Source organism: Lampris incognitus, chromosome 6, assembly GCF_029633865.1.
Source record: "Lampris incognitus isolate fLamInc1 chromosome 6, fLamInc1.hap2, whole genome shotgun sequence".
NCBI lineage: Eukaryota > Metazoa > Chordata > Actinopteri > Lampriformes > Lampridae > Lampris > Lampris incognitus.
Genome location: NC_079216.1, coordinates 44,678,075 through 44,697,643, shown reverse-complemented (window position 1 = coordinate 44,697,643; position 19,569 = coordinate 44,678,075). Strand labels below are relative to the sequence as shown.

Below are 19,569 nucleotides of genomic sequence, written 5' to 3'. Positions count from 1 at the left end.
TGAATCTTTTCTTATCGGATCACTTTTAATACCGCAGTTACTCAGCCATGACGTGGCCTCGGCCAGGCGGCTATGTTGTTTAACTGGACGTTTATCACATGCTGTACAAGCACAGTTACAACACTGGGCATCTAAACACATGCATTTGCATGTGCCATACATCCATGTTCATATAAAGGTGCACACACACACACACAACACATGGGCGTGCACACACATGCACAGACACATGTTTGGTCACATACACACACACACATGACACATGTTCATGCACACACTCACAAACATATAGGTACACAAGTACTATTTGGCTGTGATACAGAAAAGAAGCAAATGACATTGCCGGAGGCCAATCTCCCAACTGGCTGAAAAAGAAAGCTTGCTTTAGAGTATGTATGATTCATTTTCAAGGGTAAATGCTTTGTACTCAGCCAATGTTAGACAGAGAATCGGGGAAAGGTCACCTGCGTAGCCGGCCACATGGTCCACTGCTCTACATCTCATCAGCGCGGAGCTGAGTGGGCACAGGACAATGCTCTACAGCACAGATGCACCATGACTGCAGCTGCGGTAGGAGTAGTCGGAGTTTAGCAAAGAGAGATGCCTTCAAACTGACGAGACCGTAAGAGGCCGAGTTCGTAAAATGAAAACGAAATAACATGACGTCTCTGTCTGAGAAAGGACAATTTACAAAATAATATATTTTGGATCCATCAGACTCTACCATAAATTTACAAAAATGTTATCAACGTCTGGTGACTCCTGCTCTTCTTTAACATGCAACACATAAGTCCAGTCCTCAGCTATATTAAATCAGAGGGAAGGGTGATATTGATGTTTTTTATGACGCCAATACTGTTGAGTGGTCACAGATTGGCACATTAGTTATCATATCTTGTATACACATTTTCGGGTAACGCGTTACATTAAGTGTATGTAATAAGTGTTAGTTAATAGGTCATAAGGCCATTTTAAGTAATTATTAAATGTCTATTAACATTATTATGTGTTAATAATACTTTATAAGGGTTAATAATAACCTTGATGTATATCATATGGGGTGCTGTGTGTTGTCTTATTAACATATAACAATGTTACTAAGCATTTCATAAGGACTTATACGGGCCTTATTATCTTTTAACTAACACTTATTTTAGTCTTATTAACATAATAATGTTACTAAGCATTTCATAAGGACTTATACGGGCCTTATCTATTAACTAACACTTATTATAGTGTTATTAACATATAACAATGTTACTAAGCACTTTATAAGGACTTTTATCTATTAACTAACACTTATTATGGTCTTGTTAACATATAACAATGTTACTAAGCACTTCATAAGGACTTATAAGGGCATTATTACCTATTAACTTACACTTATTGCATGCACTTAATGTAAAGCGTTATGCAAATTTTTGTGTGCTGTAAAATAGGTATTACACGGTAGAGAAACAATGGGAATAGCACGCACCGAATGATTGATCAGTTCATTTATTAGTGTTAAATGTAGCCTGTGGTCCTTCTCCTTATGTGGCTATTAAATGTCCCAACAATTGGTGTGTGGCGCACACAGCCAACCTAATTACCCAACACCACAGCCAAACCCCCCACATGATTACTAACAATTTGCTTCTTGTACTGCAATTACGCTCATCGTCATAACAAAGGCTTTAGATGAAAAGGGAAACTCTTGCTTTGTTTTGTGTTTGTGCGTGCGTGTGCGTGCGTGAGAGAGAGAGAGAGAGAGAGAGAGAGAGAGAGAGAGAGAGAGAGAGAGAGAGAGAGAGAGAGAGAGGGAGGGAGAGAGACTGTTTAACGTTGCAGGTACTGTATGTGTATGCGCTGTACATTGAATGCATGCATGCATATAACAAGTTACGAATTTCTTCTGTTCCCCCTACCCCCTTCACAGCTTTCTTTGTTTATAACATAATTGTTGTAGATTAAGTCATTTTCAGGACTGATTTGAGTTGGGTTTTTTTTTTTTTGCCGTGCTGGGAAGGGGTCCCATTTTCTGTCTCCAGACTTGTTATGGGAAATAGATTCTCTCTCTCCGAGTCAATCTGCTTTGGTCGGGATCCCAACGTATTTCACTAACTGTGCTGTTCAAGGCTTAAAGGCTGCTGCGCAAGAGAGGAGACACAGAGGGAAACTGGGTCAGTTGCGTACGGCTATGCTATCAAGAAGTCAGTAGCAACAGACTAGAGGTGAGACGTGACGGAACAATTCAGAGATGATACCTGAACGAAAGGGTACATGTCATAATTGGAGGGGGGGGGGTAACTTTCCAAATCTGATAATTAGATGAAATCTGCAGTTTCATGTGGGAATTATTTTCTTGGGGAAAGGTTCTGGTGGTGAGGGACGGGGGGGGGGGGGGTTCGTTTTTCTATCCAGCAGGGGGCAGTGGAGCTGCAGCTGTGTGTGCGTGTTTTGCGTTTGCTTGTATTCCCTATGTATACCTACTACGTATGGGCTGTGCTTTTGTGTGTGTGTGTGTGTGTGTGTGTGTGTGTCCAAGGCTGCAGATTCCCTGTGGTTTGAGCATCCCCTCCACAGCCTCACCCATGGGCATGTCAGTATACAGCCAGCACACTGTACTGACATTTGAAATGTACACAGGCCTACCACTGAGCAGGGTACATGCTGCACGGTGGCACGTGTGTGTGTGTGTGTGTGTGTGTGTGGGAGCTCATGCTGATTTGCACCAAGAGGGGATAGGGGCTCAAGTGTCCTGCACTCTAAAGTCCTGTGCATAATGGCAAGTGTAGGGCATGCAGAAGAGTGCTGTAGTGTCTGGGTAATTATGAGAAGTTTATTCTCAGGTGCATGTGACAAGACACCACGCATTCCTTCTCTTCGCATGTGACATTTCGTTCGAGCGTTCCCCTTAAGCTGTGTCTGTGTGTAGTCCGTGGCTACGGTTACCCTTCTATTCTTGATGCAATATGTATTTCGTCGAGAATTTCTTGACACTGTCATACACACACACACACGCTTTGAAAAAATTTATTTTTTTTCAAGGAAAACAGATCGAACTGAACAATTACAGTTGAAAGACTGATATTTTTTTTTTAACATTTCAACATCCCCAAATCCCATTTACCCACAGCACACACACATTTTCCATCCATTTTCCGAACCGCTTATCCTGCTCTCAGGGTCGTGGGGATGCTGGAGCCTATCCCAGCAGTCATTGGGCGGCAGGCGGGGAGACACCCTGGACAGGCCGCCAGACTATCACACAGGGCCGACACACACACACACACACACACACACACACACACACACACACACACACACACACACACACACACACACACATACACATATTCACACCTAGGGACAATTTAGTATGGCCGGTTCACCTGACCTACATGTCTTTGGACTGTGGGAGGAAACCGGAGCCCCCGGAGGAAACCCACACAGACACGGGGAGAACATGCAAACTCCACACAGAGGATGACCCAGGACGACCCCCAAGGTTGGACTACCCAGGGGCTCGAACCCAGGACCTTCTTGCTGTGAGGCGATTGTGCTAACCACTACACCACCGTGCCACCCTGGTCGAGCATCCGTACAGACACAATTGGCCGTGTCTGCGGGTGGGAAGCCGAATGTGTCCTGTTCGCTTTACTAGCGCCTCCTGTGGTCGGTCGGGATGCCTGTTGGGGGGGGGGGACTAGGGGAATAGCGTGATCATCCCACGTGCTATGTCCCCCTGGCGAAACTCTTCACTGTCAGCCCTCCCCGGATCAGCAGAGGGGGTGGAGCAGAGACCGGGACGGCTCGGGAGAGTGGGGTAATTGGCCAAGTACAATTGGGAGAAAAGGGGGGAATCCAAAAAAAAAAGGATGGAGAAAGCAGCGTCTCTCCATATAGAACAGCTGGCAGTAATAGCTGAAACCAGACAACATCTCGTTAGTTGCTTCGCCCTTTTCTTCATCAACCCCACCATCCGTAAACCTCTAGCCACTAGTCTGTGAACACGGCCCAAGCTACAGGATATAAACACTTTCAGCTGCCACTGATGATCCAATTGTGCAGTTATCTGGACCAGTGGTTAATATTTCAGAAATTTTGTCAAAAAAACTTTCTTCCAAACTATAATCAAAGGTACACCCTACTTGTAGTACACATACTTTTCCACCCTCCTCATCAACAACAACTACATCCGGTTTATTAGCAGAAATGTTTGCGAATACATCAGAATCAATACAGTAACTGAACATGTATGGTTTAACAGAGGGATGTTTATACGTTCTTACAGAAGGATGGAAACAAGAACGCAATGTAATCACACACACACACACACACACACACACACATGAACTAAAACACACATTAACCAACACAATTACTCTAGTAATTACACACACACAGTCACAAAACACACGTTAATAAACACAATTATTTTAGTAATTACACATGCACACACACACATGCACACACACTGTCAGATTAACGAAAACACACATTAACTAACACAATTACTTTAGCAATTACACACACAAAACAAAAGCACGTGTGAGGAGATGGAAATAAAACTCTAATTTTCTGTCACATGAACCCAGCAGGGGTCTTCTTTACATTATTGTGTAGTTTTTTGTAGACTGGTGAAGTAGTACACCTTCCCTTTGTGTCGCTGGTGTACTTAACCCCACCTGCACAAAGCCAGCTGCATGAGCCAAGGATGTCCCACATGGGGTGTCATCAGTCTCACCTGAGCACGAGGAAGTGATAGCGCTGTAATGGAACAAGTGAGTAAAGGAACTAGCATTGTTATACATTCAGGAACTAGAACTGGGGAAAAACATCTATACATTGGGAATTCTCCCAGGTTTATTCAGTTGTGTCTCTTTTTTTTTTGTTCTATGAGCTTCTCTGCCCCCCAAAGCCCCGCTGCTCTCTCCCATTTAACTCTCTCTCTCCGCCCCCCGCTCCTTCTTCTCCCTTTCCATCCATTTCATTTTTGCACTGCAACTCCAACTCTGCGGGCCAACAGGTGATGAATGAATGTTATGGTTGACAGGTACAGGGCTAGGTATCCTTCCATCCATCCACCTTCAGTGCCCTTTTCCCTCATCCCTCTCTCCTCCAGCTTTTTAAACGTTTGCAGATGGACACTAATAGTCTCCTCTGTATGCGTGTGACAGACTAATTAATCAAGCACACCATGCTGGCCTGTCTGACAACAGCCAAAAGCTTCCAGCACACAGCTAGCAAGCCATAACCCATTTGTATAACCACCAAGCGCTGGGTTTGTGTCTGTATGCGTTTGCACGAGTAACATCTGATCCTGGGCAGATACTTTGTACCGTATCCAGTGCATGTACATGTGTGCTTTTGCAAGTGTGCTCGTGTATGCGCACGTGCACATAAGTTTAGCCTTGTGCTCAGGGCTCCCTAATGAGTTTGTCTGACTCTGCAACAAAGCAATCCATTGTATAATAGTGTTGAAGTGGCATCAAGCAGTCTGGGCTCTTTTATATCCGGAGGTGGCTGGACTCTTGCCGTGCATCAAGCATGTTCAGCCACTTCCAAAAGTTTTCTCCTCTGGTACACCCTTCCTCCTCCCCCTTTCTCTCCATCGATCATTCTCTCTCTCTCTCTCTCTCTCTCTCTCTCTCTCTCTCTCTCTCTCTCTCTCTCTCTCTCTGTGTTATTTTTCTTACTCGCTTGTGTAGCAAATTCAGGGGGCAGCTGGGAACCGCCGCAGCTGGGACGCGAACCCAGGTCTCCCGCACTATGGGTGACTACGTTAACCAGTCGACTAAAGGTGTCTGACCCCTTAGCCAGGGGCTAGCGAGTCTAGTCATTCGTGACCGTTACACTACCCCGCCTCCTTCGGGAAGCGCATCCCCGCGCATCAGCATACCAGCTCCCTCGCGCCTCTGGGTGCACATGCCTCCGATGGCCTCACGGTCTCACCATCCCACTTCTGTCACCAATGTAGTGAATTCAGGGGGGCAGCCCGGGATGCGAACGGGGTCTCCTGCACCACGGGCGACTACGTTAATCAGTCGACTAAAGGGTGCGACCCGTTAGCCAGGGGTGAGCGAGTCTGGTCATCCGTGACCGTTACACTTGCTTTCTCCCTTTCCTTCTTTGAGCGTGTGAGTTTTTCCGTTTCCCCTTGTTAGACAAGCTGGGCTTTACAGACACGTCCCGCTATGGAGAGCACGCAGTTCCACAAAAGAAGCCATTCTACACAGTCCATTCTATGCAAATCTTCCTCTGATCCGACAATTAATTTGGGTGTTATTTAGATTGATCATTTGTTGGGGGAGGCCATGATTAGTAGTGCTGTGAAGGTTAAAGCCTGTTACAGCAGATTGCTTCGTGGGAGATGTTTTATTTGTGCCATCTAATGGAAGTCTTTGATACATCTCTGTTGCCCTGCTGAATGTGCCACAAACAAGCGGACCAAAGGATGTGGTTTGAATTTTGTTTATCTTGTTGATTTAGTTCTGCAGTCTGGTGCCTCTGTGGGTAAACACTTGCGCGCGTGCACACACGCGCGCGCACACACACACACACACATACAAACGTTCTCCCTCTTCATCTTTCTCTCTCCTCTCTTAACCCAAACTCTAACACAAACCAAGATGGCTCATTAATTCCAGCGCAGAGAAGAGAGTGGGAGAGAGAGAGCGAGAGAGAGAGAAGGGTGGAGGTTGAAGAGGAAAGAGGGGTTAGAAGTGAAGAAGTATGCGGCGGCGGCGGGAGGAAGGGAGGGACCAACAAGGTGATTAAAAGCCAAGCTACAGATGTTTCTGGAACACTTCAAAGTGGTGTGAGTGCCGGTGTGAGTGCCAGTGCTGGGTGTGATGCATTATTGAGATGGCGCCCACCTGGCACCTGGCTCTGACATCACATGCCCGTTCCACCTGGCACGCCGCAGTCACATGGGCATTACTCTGGGTTACACCTCCCCAACACAGCCCAGCGCCCAGCGAGATGAAGGACATTGATGGGGGTGGGGGGGGGGACAGGACACATACTCAGTACAGACCTTTAAAGTGACCGAACTGGGGCACATCGAGGACCATACAGTGTATAGAGTTCACCATACTGCCCTTTATGTCTGCAGACATGTTGAGTAAAATGATCCCCAGGGTAAATACTTGTTACTCGCTCCCCTATTACACTGCCTTGGCAAGGCTCGCATCTGAGTGTTTTGTAATGCAATTGTTTACTTGCGTATTTAAAACATGGCACAATTGTGAAACGTTTAAGCAGCATAATGTTTGTCTTGGGTGCTGGGGGAAAACAAATGCAAATTAGGTGATGTACAATAACAATATCATTCTTTATCTGATAAATAATTAAATGAAAGAAAAAGGGGGTGCATGATTCAAAAGAGTGTTTCAATATTTTGAAAACGCTGGAAAAACACGCACAGCCTGACTAGGATAGTGGCCTACCTTCTACATTTGATGCAGCCAATTCTTGCAAGGTGCTGTGCAATTAAGGAACAGTCAAACGTTGCCAAGTACAGTATATATATGTGTGTAAGGGGTGAGTGTCTGTGTGCATGTGTACACATGTATTTGCTTGTGTGTGTGTGTGTGTGTGTGTGTGTGTGTGTGTGTGTTTGTGCTGTCGGTGTGGGAGATTGGACAGCCATCCCCTGACACCTGTACTCTCCCAGGGTGTGAGGAACAGACAGAGGCCAGAGCCACAGTCACTGGTCTCAGACCAGTGGTGTGTGAAATGAATCAGAGGGTCAACACAGTTTCTCCCCTGCTCCGCACATACACATTCACTTTGGGGTTGTATGTGTGTGTGTGTGTATGTGTGTGTGTGTGTGTATGTGTGTGTGTGTGTGTGTGTGTGTGTGTGTGTGTGTGTGTGTGTGTGTGTGTGTGTGTGTGTGTGTGTGTGTACACACGCACATACTGCTGTAATTGTGAGATCCAACCTTTGACAGCCCTTTTTTGTGAGGACAAACTTGGTGTGCGTGGACATCTTCAAAGGGGCTATTCTAAAATTAGGGTTTAAGGTTAGATTAGTTTAGTTTAGGTTAGGGTTTAGATTTGGGTTTAGGGTAAAAACCAGAATTAGGATTAAGTTAAGGTAAGGGTTATTGGCTAGGGAATGAATGTAGTCAGTGAGGGGGTCCTAAAACTATAGCGCTACCCACATACGCGTGTGTGCGTGTGTGTGTGAGAGAGAGAGAGCGCGAGGGAGAGAGAGAGCGAGAGCGAGAGCAGAAGAAAATAAGGGAAATAAACTCAATCAAAAATGGATAAAACAACTGAAATTGATAAACAGGGCGAACGTTGTCCGATGAGCTACGACTCGTTCTCAATATCTGTGGGAGAGAAACTCAAACTCAGACCGCCGTCCGCATCCCCTCGTCATGGATGTCACAAACTGACCGCAAACTGAAGAAGTCGCTCCAGCAACAAGCTGGGCGGTGCCCTAGGTGTGCACGTTTGCTGTTTGGCCGGATCTACTGTCAATCACTCAAAAAAAAAAAAACCCCGCTGCGGCCCCGAAGTCTCTACAGCGCTCCCACAGACACGCACCGGCAGCGCAGCCTCCGCCAACAATGATAATCGCTTTCTGAAGGACCAACTTGCGGCTCGTCTGCAGTAAAGGAGAAAAGCGGCGAGAGAAGGAGCCTTCCCTCCTTAAAAAAAAAGCAAGAGAGAGGGAGCGAGAGAGCGACAGCCAGGGAGAACAACACCGAGCGGGAGAGAGAGAGAGAGAGAGAGAGGGGGAGAGAGAGAGACCGGTAGAGCGACGGGAGGAGGTTGTGGAGTAAAAAAAAAGAAAAAAGAAATAACAGCGGCTGGAGCGTCCACAAGGAGTGCGTTATTCTCCGAATAACCGCCACTGCGCTCTCGGTTTCGTGCACAGATCGACAGACATGTCATCGTCTGGGAAAGACAGCAGCGGTGCCCAACATGCCAATTACGTGGGACCTTATCGCTTGGAGAAGACGCTCGGGAAAGGGCAGACAGGTTGGTCACTTCCCTTCAAATTGGAACAAATTATTATGGGTGTTTGTTGTTTTTTTTCAGGGCACTCCGTGGCGAGTTGATTATTTGTTCGGCTGTGTGTCTGCAAGTGTTAAATCCCCTACTACCACTTAGTTGCCGAACACTTGCCCTTGCTTTCTTGTGGAATTTGCGAGGGTGTGTGCAGGAGTTGATATAATAATTGTTGATATGATGGTGCGCGTCTGTTGGACGGGGGATTTGGGTGATGATGATGATGATGATGATCATCATCATCATAGTGGTTTTGTACGTTGAGCGTTGAAGTCTGACTGGGTGTGTGTGCATCCAGGACTAATGAAGATGGTGTGTAGGCTATGAAAACGAACTTCGTGTGTGTGTGTGTGTGTGTGTGTGTGTGTGTGTGTGTGTGTGTGTGTGTGTGTGTGTGTGTGTGTGTGTGTGTGTGTGTGATTTGAGCACAACGCCGCTAATCCTGATTTGCCTGATACCTTGATCTATTCTTAGTCTCTGCGAGCAAGCAGGAAGGCAGGAAGGCGTTTCTCCTATAGGTCCTGTCTGCAACGCTTGCATGCACTGGTTCTCTCCTTCATAGATAGAAAGTCCCAGCTTCACATAGATTACACCAGGAGGAATAAAAGGCTGCACTGATTCATATACATTACAAGTGGGTGCAGGACTCACAGAATAAGTGCTTTATCTGTGGTTCATCTTAAAATATCTAGCAGTGGCAGCGATGACACTGCAGTTTATGGAAGTTGAATCGAAATAGCATGGAAATAAACGAAAAACAAACCGCCCCATCTGCCCCTAAAATGCAGATGCTCTCAGTTGCTCACCTTCCGTCACAAAGCTGTGCTTTTCGTGTTGGCCAAGCCCGCATGCTCAGGTGGGTATGGATCCTCGTGCACTTTCAGTTTGTGTGTGTTGGTAACCGGAGGGCGAGAATCCTCTGCGGTCAAGTGCATGCAGTGCGTGGAGCCACTGGAAGGAAAGGGAGGCGCAGCCCTGTGTCGGCAGAGATGGCAGGGGGAGTGTGATGCAGCATGCTCTGTGAACCAGCCGCCCAAAAAGAGAGAGAGCGAGAGAGAAAGAGAGAGTTCTTCCTCTCCTCTCTCCCCCTCTCTTCCCCTGCCTTCTCCTCCCGCGTGCGCTGCTCTGCTCTGCTCTCCTCTTCCCTTTCGCCTCTCTCTCCTCTCCTCTGCTCTCCTCTCCTTTTCTCTACTGAGAGATTTTCCTTCCATCTGTTGTCTAAAACTGCTACAATAGGCGTTACTTCCCCTACCCTGTCCAGCTGGTCATGCTGAGCTGCTGTGCGTGTGCGTGTGCATGTGTGTGTGTTCCTTTAGACATAGCTGCCTTTTTTGAACAACTGTCTTGATCAATTCATTCACCTGACCCATCACCTATTTTCACCGAGTGCTTTGTCACAATACCTCCCCTGTGGTGTTAGTGCATGTGTGTGTGCGTGTGTGTGTGTGTGTGTGTGTGTGTGTGTGTGTGTGTGTGTGTGTGTGTGTGTGTGTGTGTGTTCATAGCTGACACTCCTCTGGTCTGTAACAACATACCGGGGCTGTTAACCCCACAGATTTCCCAGAAGAAGTCTCTTTATTCCATGGCTCAGCTGAAAAACCATCTCCATGAGAAGTTTAGGACGCAGAAGTTACAAGCCATACCATACCCACACTGTTGTATGGCAGAATTACTATATTGTGCAGTTCAACAGCAAAACCGAGTGTTGCAAGCTATGCGTCAATCGATAGGTTCATAACAGATTAATTACTAATGCAGTATTAAAGACACCTTGGCTAGGTGTTCCACCAGTCTTATTAAATCATTTGTGTTCACTGCAAAAGCACATCGAAGGAAACAACATCCAGACTCAGCTCTCTTTTAGTTTGCACTCTGACGCGTATACTAGCTAGTCATGGTGCTAGATGCCAGGCGCTGTGGTCATGTAATGACATGTCATTGCAATGGTGGTCCATTACAGACTTGTGTAAAAGTGGAGCATTATTGGTGTTGTCTGTGTTGCAGGTCAGACATATTGGAATTGTAGAAGTCAATATTTTTAAGTTACAGATCCCTGTAAATCACAGTTATTATCATGATTTCTCTGGCACTTATATTTCCGGCAATTTCTAGTCTAGCTAGACTAGCTGACCGCATTTCCACTTCCTATTAGGCCACGCTCTCAAGTGCAGCAAATACTTGGAATCTGTATTCGCTTGAAAAACTTCAGGCCTTGTTTCGGTCACATCGAACATTTCAGGCATGTAGAAATATTGAAGCACTGGGCCCATTTGATGTTGAAAGCCTTCAGTGTGTGTGTGTGTGTTTGTGTGTGTGAGGAGTTGTTCGGTTACTGGCATTTGTAGCATTCATCACTGGTCCGTGCCAAACCTATTCAGATTAATGACAGAGCATAATATCCCATTCCCCCATTAACCATTTGTTAATCTGTCAGATCTCGTTCCCAGGCCCCTAGGAGAGAGATGGCTTGGCAACAGGTCTGCATCATGAGTGGCAGCTGGGACCGGCCACTGGGCTCGGCTCCCTGTTGGCTCTCCCGGGCTTGGATTGGTTGGTATTATTAGAGGGAGAGTGCACAGGGCCTCTGGTTGATCTGGCTGGGCTGTCCTGCTCAGAGGAGTGGTGCTGCTCCGTGCTCATTAAGTGATTAGGCTTTGCTCTGACACACACACACTAACACACAGAAACACGCACACGCACACACTCACACGGACACATGGCCGTTGCAGTGGCTCCTGTTTTGGCCTGCTGCTCTAATCTGTCGTGCAGCCAAAGGCCCCTCAGCTCTCACTCACGCACTCACGTGGCAAAGGAAAGCATGGACCAGGCCACACTAGCTTAGCCACGCAGCAAGCCCACGTTCCTACACCAGTTCAGTTAGACAAGGACTAGGGCTGAACAATATGTGTTTCAAAATGGACACTGCAATACTATACACATGTGCAGCAGTCACATTGCAACGGGGCCCTCAGTCACTAGCCAGACTCTTCTCTTCTGTAGTTCCCCGTTGGTGGAACGAGTTACCAATCTCCATTTGATCCACTGAGTCCCTCTCCACCTTTAAGAAGAAGCTAAAGGCCCAGCTCTTTCTCGAACACCTCCACCAGACCTGATGGTGTCAATAATAATACACAAAAAAAATTGCTTCTATGCACCCTATGCATTGCCTTTGTGCACTGCCTTTTGACACATGTGTCCTATCAGACTTGAACTTAGTTTTTTTGGCACTTACTTGCGTTGTTGCCTCCTGACAAGATTCTTGCTTGAGTTGTATTAGCTCTCAGATGTATGGCGCTTTGGATAAAAGTGTCTGTTAAACGAAATTGTAACATTGCAAAGGTTGCAATTTAAGGCAAATTGGGCCCATCAGTCACATTTAGCTTAAACTCCGATTGCTTGATGAACTCTAACTTGGTCTGTTTTTTATGACTGCTCTTGAAGAAAAGTATTCTAGCACATCTGACAAACGATATAATTTAGTTCGAGTTAATGACTTCTTGGACAACTGCCTTATTTCCTCCTCTAAAACCACTTTTATCATTTCTTGAGTGATAAATTCTTTGCAGTAGCAGCGTTGAAAGTTATGAATGTTGTGTGTTTATATATCTGTAGTATGTATATCTGTACGTTGCAGTACGGTTATCTGTATGTTTCTGTACATGTACTGGCTGTGAAAACAAATTTCCTGCAGGACAATAAAGACTATATATATAGCTATATCTAAAAACTGCGTATACTGTATATTTCAACAAGTGCATACTGCATTTGGTGAAATCGAGTAACTCCTTTTAATTTTTTATCATTGCATGTCACAAAAAAAACAAAACATGGACTGGCTGCGTGTAGACTTGTGACATGTGAATGGCATACAAGCACAGTATAAACAACAGGACACAGCTGTTGACTGTCTTTGACATTCAAGGCCAGGCTGCACCAGGCTGCAAGGTGTTCAGGCACAGTGTAGATCAGGCTTGTCTGACTGCCTGTCTCCCTGCTTTCACATGGTACTCTTCTCTATCTCCCTACTTCTGCCCTGCCCTCGGGTTTATTGCTTTTCTCCCAGGTTCTTCAGTCCATGAGTACTATCCCCTCCTCAGGTGTGCAGTGGGGCCTAAGAGGGGGTCTATGGATGCTGACTGTCTGCATGGCTGCTCCCTGATTGGGGCTGAAGCCACAGAAGCATGGAGGCCATTTTAAAGCCACTGATAAAGCTGTTGTGCTTGAGTGGCAAAACCTGGCTGGGACGTTGCGGCTATGGGGTGGTTAATATGGCTGCTGTGTTTGTGGTGTACGCCAGTGGTGTATACAAGTGTGCAGAATTTTGATTTCACCTGTGTGTGTGTGTGTGATTCCATTGTAGTAGATCTATCTAACTCATCTCTTGTCCTGTAGGGATACTGGCAATCAACTCTTATTATATTGGACAGTGTAACGGACCTCTAAATAGTTGTCATCTTTGGGGCTCTCATTCTTTAGATGCATCCATTTATTTTGCTCCTATGAAGAAAATGTAAAAAGGTTTTTGGGTCCTATTTTGCCAATCATTCTTTTTGAATATTTCTGAAGAAGGTTATAACCTATTTTTAACATGTTAGTCTGTGACCATGGTGCGTATGTTGTATCACCAGACTATGAGAGGGGTCATTGGAAGTGTTGTGCAGGGCTGTGCCAGTAGACACCAGGGGTTAAACACAGATTATGCTAACGGTTACGTGTGATTTCTTAATGCAGCTTCAAAACAGATCTAAATCCACCACAACAAATCTAGAAATGCACAAGAGAGAAATCCCCAGAAACTTCAAGAAAGAGTCAGTATTAGTGTTGGACATAATGAAAGGCAATTATTTTACTTTACATTGTACTGAAACAGGGTTGGATCCAGAGTCACTTATTTCGGCATGAAAATGTCATCATGCTTTAGAGGTCTATAGCCTCATGCTCTGTCTGTTCAATTGTGTTATGTTTTACATTAGCGTCACAAACCTTGTTGGAGTTTTAATTTGATGATGTTATTCTTTGGTAACCTGACAATCATGGGAATATATATCCTTCAATGAAACAGGGCTCTTGATGGGGTGACCAGATGTCCCAGTTTGACTGGGCCAGTTGTGATCTCAAGCTATGCTGTCCCTTAAAATACCCAATTTTCATAAGTACTTGAGAGGAGAATAAATAAAACAACACAGCTGTCATGGCCGCTTCCGTACCTGGCCACTCCAGCCCTGTTTCCTGCATCTCATGTCTTGCCCTGCTCTGACACCATCCCTGTCCAGAGTCCTGTCCAGTTTTCCTCATTTACCCATTTGCTCCAAAGCTGTTGTGTGTTTTTTTAATGATGTTTCTCTGCATTTAATTTCAGCTCTTTAGTTTGTTGGTTGTCAGAGGGTACCATCATGTGTCCTTGTGTGATCCTGATACCGTCATGTCTATTATTATTAAATCTTTGGTTTCACCTGTTACCGCTTTTGCATTTGGGTCCTAAATTTCTGCCCCCCCGTGACAACAGCCCAGCCCACATATCAAACCAGCAATCACACTGAGGAAAAACAACACCCTCTGTAGCGTATTAGTTGTCGGAGGTGTCAATCAGAATTTGCTATCTTGTCATGACAATGAGTTCCCCTCTGAGTCTCCAAGGCGGCAGGTGAGTGGCAGGTGAGAAGGGGGACATTCGAGTTGTCCCACGGTCAGGGATGGACCCTGCTATCTGCCATGCTGAAGAAAAGTGCCTTTTTGATAAAGAATCAACCAAGACTTTTGGATTAAAACCACGTTGCATGCTTGTTGCAGTTATGAAGTGAATTATATGATGGGTGGCACAGTGGCCCAGTGGTTAGCACTGTTGCCTCACAGCAAGAAGGTTCTGGGTTCAAACCCCAGGCTGTCCCAGGTCCTTTCTGTGCGGACTTTGCATGTTCTCCCCATGTTTGTGTGGGTTTTCTCCGGGTGCTCCGGTTTCCCCCACCATCAGAAAGACATGTATGTTAGGGTTAATGCTCCTGTCTGTGCCCCTGACCAAGGCAATGGAACGAAGAACTGGAGTTGGTCCCCGGGTGCTGATGCCTCCCACTGCTCCTATACAACAGGATGGGTTAAATGCAGAGAACTAATTCATTGTAACCTACAATTTCATTTTAACCTACAATGACAAAATAAAGTGGCTTTCTCCTTTCTTATATCTTTGAAGCAACATGTCTGAAGCAGACTAACAGAACCATCTATCTACAGGCCAAACTAACTAACACTTATCTCTGCTAGTTATTCCATTCAGAAGGAGCCTACCCTGCCAACAAAGTTGTTTGTCAGACAGGCATCAGTATTGAACTAATGGATCACCATTCAGTGTTACTGAGGACTCCTGTGATCAAGAAGTAGGCTATGCTTATTAATTCCCTTAAACATTTTGTCACGCGTTTCTTCTTTGCCATAGCCTGCAGTTGCAATTTGCTATGTATTTTTCATGTTAATCGCCATTAATCACAGCGCCTCATGCATTTAACGTGTGAAACATGTAATCGACAGCCCTAATGAGCAATATAACTCTAAAATGTAAACGATTGTAGGCTATATTTCAAACTGAGCAAAAGACAGATGTGTGACAGACCTACTAATGAACCAGTTTAAGAAATTAAGATGCACATTTTGTGTGTGCATTATCTTTTATGCACATGCACATGCATGACATAGGTCTACACACACAACACCTAGTCAGTCTGACGTAATGTGCCGGTTTTGGACTTTGGAAATCTGGTCACCATATTTATGGAGTCACTTGGAAGGTTGTAGATGGACATTTGCTGTGAGATAGTGTTCTGTTCACCAATAGATTTAAAAAGACTCGGGGGGGGGGGGGTGTTCAGGTAGCGTGGCAGTCTGTTCCATTGCCTACCAACACAGGGATCCCAGTTCGAATCCCCGTGTTACCTCCGGCTTGGTCAGGCGTCCCTACAGACACAATTGGCTGTGTCTGCGGGCAGGAAGCCGGATGTGGGTATATGTCCTGGTTGCTGCACTAGCGCATCCTGTGGTTGGTTGGGGCGCCTGTTCAGGGGGGAGGGGGAACTGGGGGGAATAGCGTGATCCCCCCCCCCCGGTGAAACTCCTCACTGTCAGGTGAAAAGAAGCGGCTGGCGACTCCACGTGTATATCGGATGAGGCACGTGGTAGTCTACAGCCCTCCCCGGATCAGCAGAGGGGGTGGAGCAGCGGCCGGGATGGCTTGGAAGAGTGGGGTAATTGGCTGGATACAATTGGGGAGAAAAAGGGGTGGGGGAAAAAAGACCGTTGTGGTTGTTTGTACGTTTCCTCTTGAAAGTATTGGTTTGGTGAACAGAGGTCTATTGTCTGGGTGAACATGACCAGTTAATCCAGTCTTCAGTCCATGTTTTCGTGAGACTTAGTTATTGACTCGCTAAGAACTGGAAGTTGGTGTGCACCACAGGGTCTTTGTTTCTTTCAGTCACGCTGAAAGTGAAATCGCCTGTGCTTCAGGGGATTTCAGATTGACCGTCCATTTGATAACAAGCTGTGTGACACCTCTCCTCCATATTGTTGTTTCTTCTCTCTTTTTCCTCTCTTTCTCTTGTTTCTTTTTCTCTCCCCCTGTTGCTTTCTCACTCCGACTCCCTCTCTTTTTATTTTGCTACAGTTCCCTGCTCCCCGTCCATATTTCTTTCATTCTCTCTACCCCCCCATCTCTCTCTTTCTTGCTCTCCCTCCCTCGTAGCTAGAGGCTGTCCTCAGTAGGCTGACTGGGCTGCAAGACGTTTAGGCCAGATTCCAGGTGGTTCTGCTGTCCCCGTGTCAGTCAGATGCCTGTCCAGTTCATGACCTCTCACTCACACTGTTTCTCTGTCTGTGGGTTTTTTTTATGGCGCCTGTTTGTATTGCTTTCTCATTTGCCTAAACCTGTTTGCATACCTGTGTGTGCAAGTATACCCACAGGCACACAAACCCCTGCACATACAAATGCGTGTGTGCATATGTACAGCAAAACAAAACCCACACACACATATCGATGGTTCTCTAGTACAATATAACATAAACGTGAAACCATTAATTTGACGTTGATTGATTGCTGGCGAGCTGGTGATAGGTGAAGCAAATCAATGGGCATTGTTAAAGATTTGCTGGCCGGTGGAAGCCATCCATTCTGTTTCGCTGCACATTATATTCCTGATGATGACAGGCGAGAAGGGAAAGCCTAATTGATGCTGTCAATAGAAACCACTTGGCAGTGGAGGAACTGTTCAAGTCAGTGTGGGTGTGTGTGTTAGTATTTGTGTGCAGGTGCACGTGACACAAGAAATTCTCATAACGATATACGTATGTGCGCACACAGCCTACGTAGTACCTCAGACACAGGTGGCTACCTTCACAGTATTCCTATGATAACCTGTACAAACAAACACAAGCTGGGACTTAGAATTGGGGAAAGTCAGTGTTCACTGATACTTGTATGAGAAGCCCTGACCTACAAGCTGGGCTGAGTAGCTCAGATGTTTTGAACACAAAGCCGGGCCCGCATGGTCTCATCTGTTTGACTGCTCGGCTAAAGGCAAAGCCCAGCTCCCTCAGCCCTGAAATGAATCCTAAGTGTTGTTTGGCTGGTATTTGTGTGCATGTTTATTATTGATTCGTAGGCGGTGTGTTTGTGAATTTACATGGAGATGAATGTAGGTTTTTTTTTTTCTAGCGGCACAAAAGGAGTTTTGTCCACTATTGTGGGACCGCACTGCTCTGGAAATTTTGAGGCATGGCTCGGTGGCTGCTAAAAGAACACATGCACACCCATACACCCCCACACACATAGTATATCACACACATACATTACACATATACACTGCTTATAGCAGGGTGGCCTTCACCTCTTTCACTATCTGTCACATCGCGTTGGTCTAGGTTGTATAATGGGGGTCTCCTTAGTTCCCATCTTCTCTTTCTCCTCCTCTCTCTTTGTGTCTCTCTGTCCACCCCGCTCCCTCACTTCTCTCTCTCCTCTCCCCTGGCCAGTCAAGATTCATATATAGGGATTCAGCCGTGTGGTAAATCAGACAAGACCTCAGTGGAATTGCATCGATTGGGAGGAATGTATGTAGCCAATGATTTTCAGAGATTAATGGCGGGGAAAGAGGCGGAGAACTTAGGGGGAGGAGGGCGCCGGATGAGGGGAGGAGAGGAGGAGGAAGAGAAAAAAACAGGGTGGTTAGAGCGTGAAGTAGTCCCAACTGTTCTGACTGTAGTGGAGGTTATTACTTAAGGAAATCATTCTCTTTATTATCGTACCCCACCCCCCTTCTCATTTAGCTCCTCCGCCACTGACCTCCAATAGAGGGAAGGGCTTAAGTCTTCGCATGGGGGGTCGATGTATAAGTGATGGTACACTGGACTAAACTGTGTATGTGTGTGTGTGTGTGTGTTTGCGCACGTGTGTATGTGTCTATATTTCTCTGTCTGCAAGTTTGTTTTGTGTTTTATATGTTTAACAGTCGATGTGAAAGTGTGTGTGTGTGTGTGCATGTGTGTATGTGTGTGCATCTAAGGTGATTGCTTTAAGACTACAGGTGAAACATGGCTTCCCCTAATTTTTTTTTTAATAAATTTATTTCTAGTTTTTCCCCTTATCCCATCCATCCATCCATCCATCCATCCATCCATCCATCCATCCATCCATCCATCCATCCATCCATCCATCCATCCATTATCTTAACCGCTTATCCTGCTCAGGGTCACGGGGATGCTGGAGCCTATTCCAGCAGTCATTGGGTGGCAGGCAGGGAGACACCCTGGACAGGCCGCCAGGCCATCACAGGGCCAACACACATACACACATTCATTCCTAGGGACAATTTAGTATGGCCAATTCACCTGATTTACATGTCTTTGGACTGTGGGAGGAAACCGGAGCCCCCGGAGAAAACCCACGCAGACACAGGGAGAACATGCAAACTCCACACAGAGGACGACCCGGGACGACCCACCAAGGTTGGACTACCCCGTGGCTCGAACCCAGAACCTTCTTGCAGTGAGGCGACCGTGCTAACCACTGCGCCGCCGTGCCGCCCCCTTATCCCACCCGATTAACCCAATGGCATATGGCCGGAACTCTTGTCGAATAACTCCCCTGGCTCACGTTTCCACAGGAAGAAGATAGTCGTAACACCAGCTTCCTTCAAACTCGTGTCGGCTGCTCTCACTGTTTTACACGCTAAAGCCTCGCATGGATTGCGTTACCTTCAGGCCGCGAAGGAGACGTAGGGAGAACGCTTTTGGTTGCTTGGCTGCAGGCGCCCGGATGGGCCAGAGGGGTTGCTGGAGAACGACGAGTCCCCGAACACTACACCGATCTACACCCACCATCCCTTAGGTACGGGTGGCCTAATGAATGCCTTACCCCGTGGACGCTCTGGCCGTCACCTGTTACAGCGAGTCTGGGATACGGGCTTCCCCTAATTTGATTAGACAATGTGCCAATGAAATGTTTAACAATGTATCTCTATTGCTCATCAGTCATGGCACAATTTAATATTTTAACAAATGGAAAGTGTAAAATATTTGCACT

General features: G+C 46.2%; 1 protein-coding gene across 2 annotated transcripts in view; it reads left to right on the top strand.

Annotated features, from left to right (window-relative positions):
• The first annotated feature begins 8,884 nt into the window (after positions 1–8,884).
• Positions 8,885–19,569, top strand: part of LOC130113664 (serine/threonine-protein kinase BRSK2) — a 267,862-nt gene continuing 257,177 nt past the window's right edge. For both annotated transcript variants that reach the window (XM_056281239.1, XM_056281238.1), the window contains exon 1: positions 8,885–8,978. In XM_056281239.1, coding sequence (XP_056137214.1) covers positions 8,885–8,978 — 94 coding nt within the window. The remainder of the gene's footprint in view (positions 8,979–19,569) is intronic.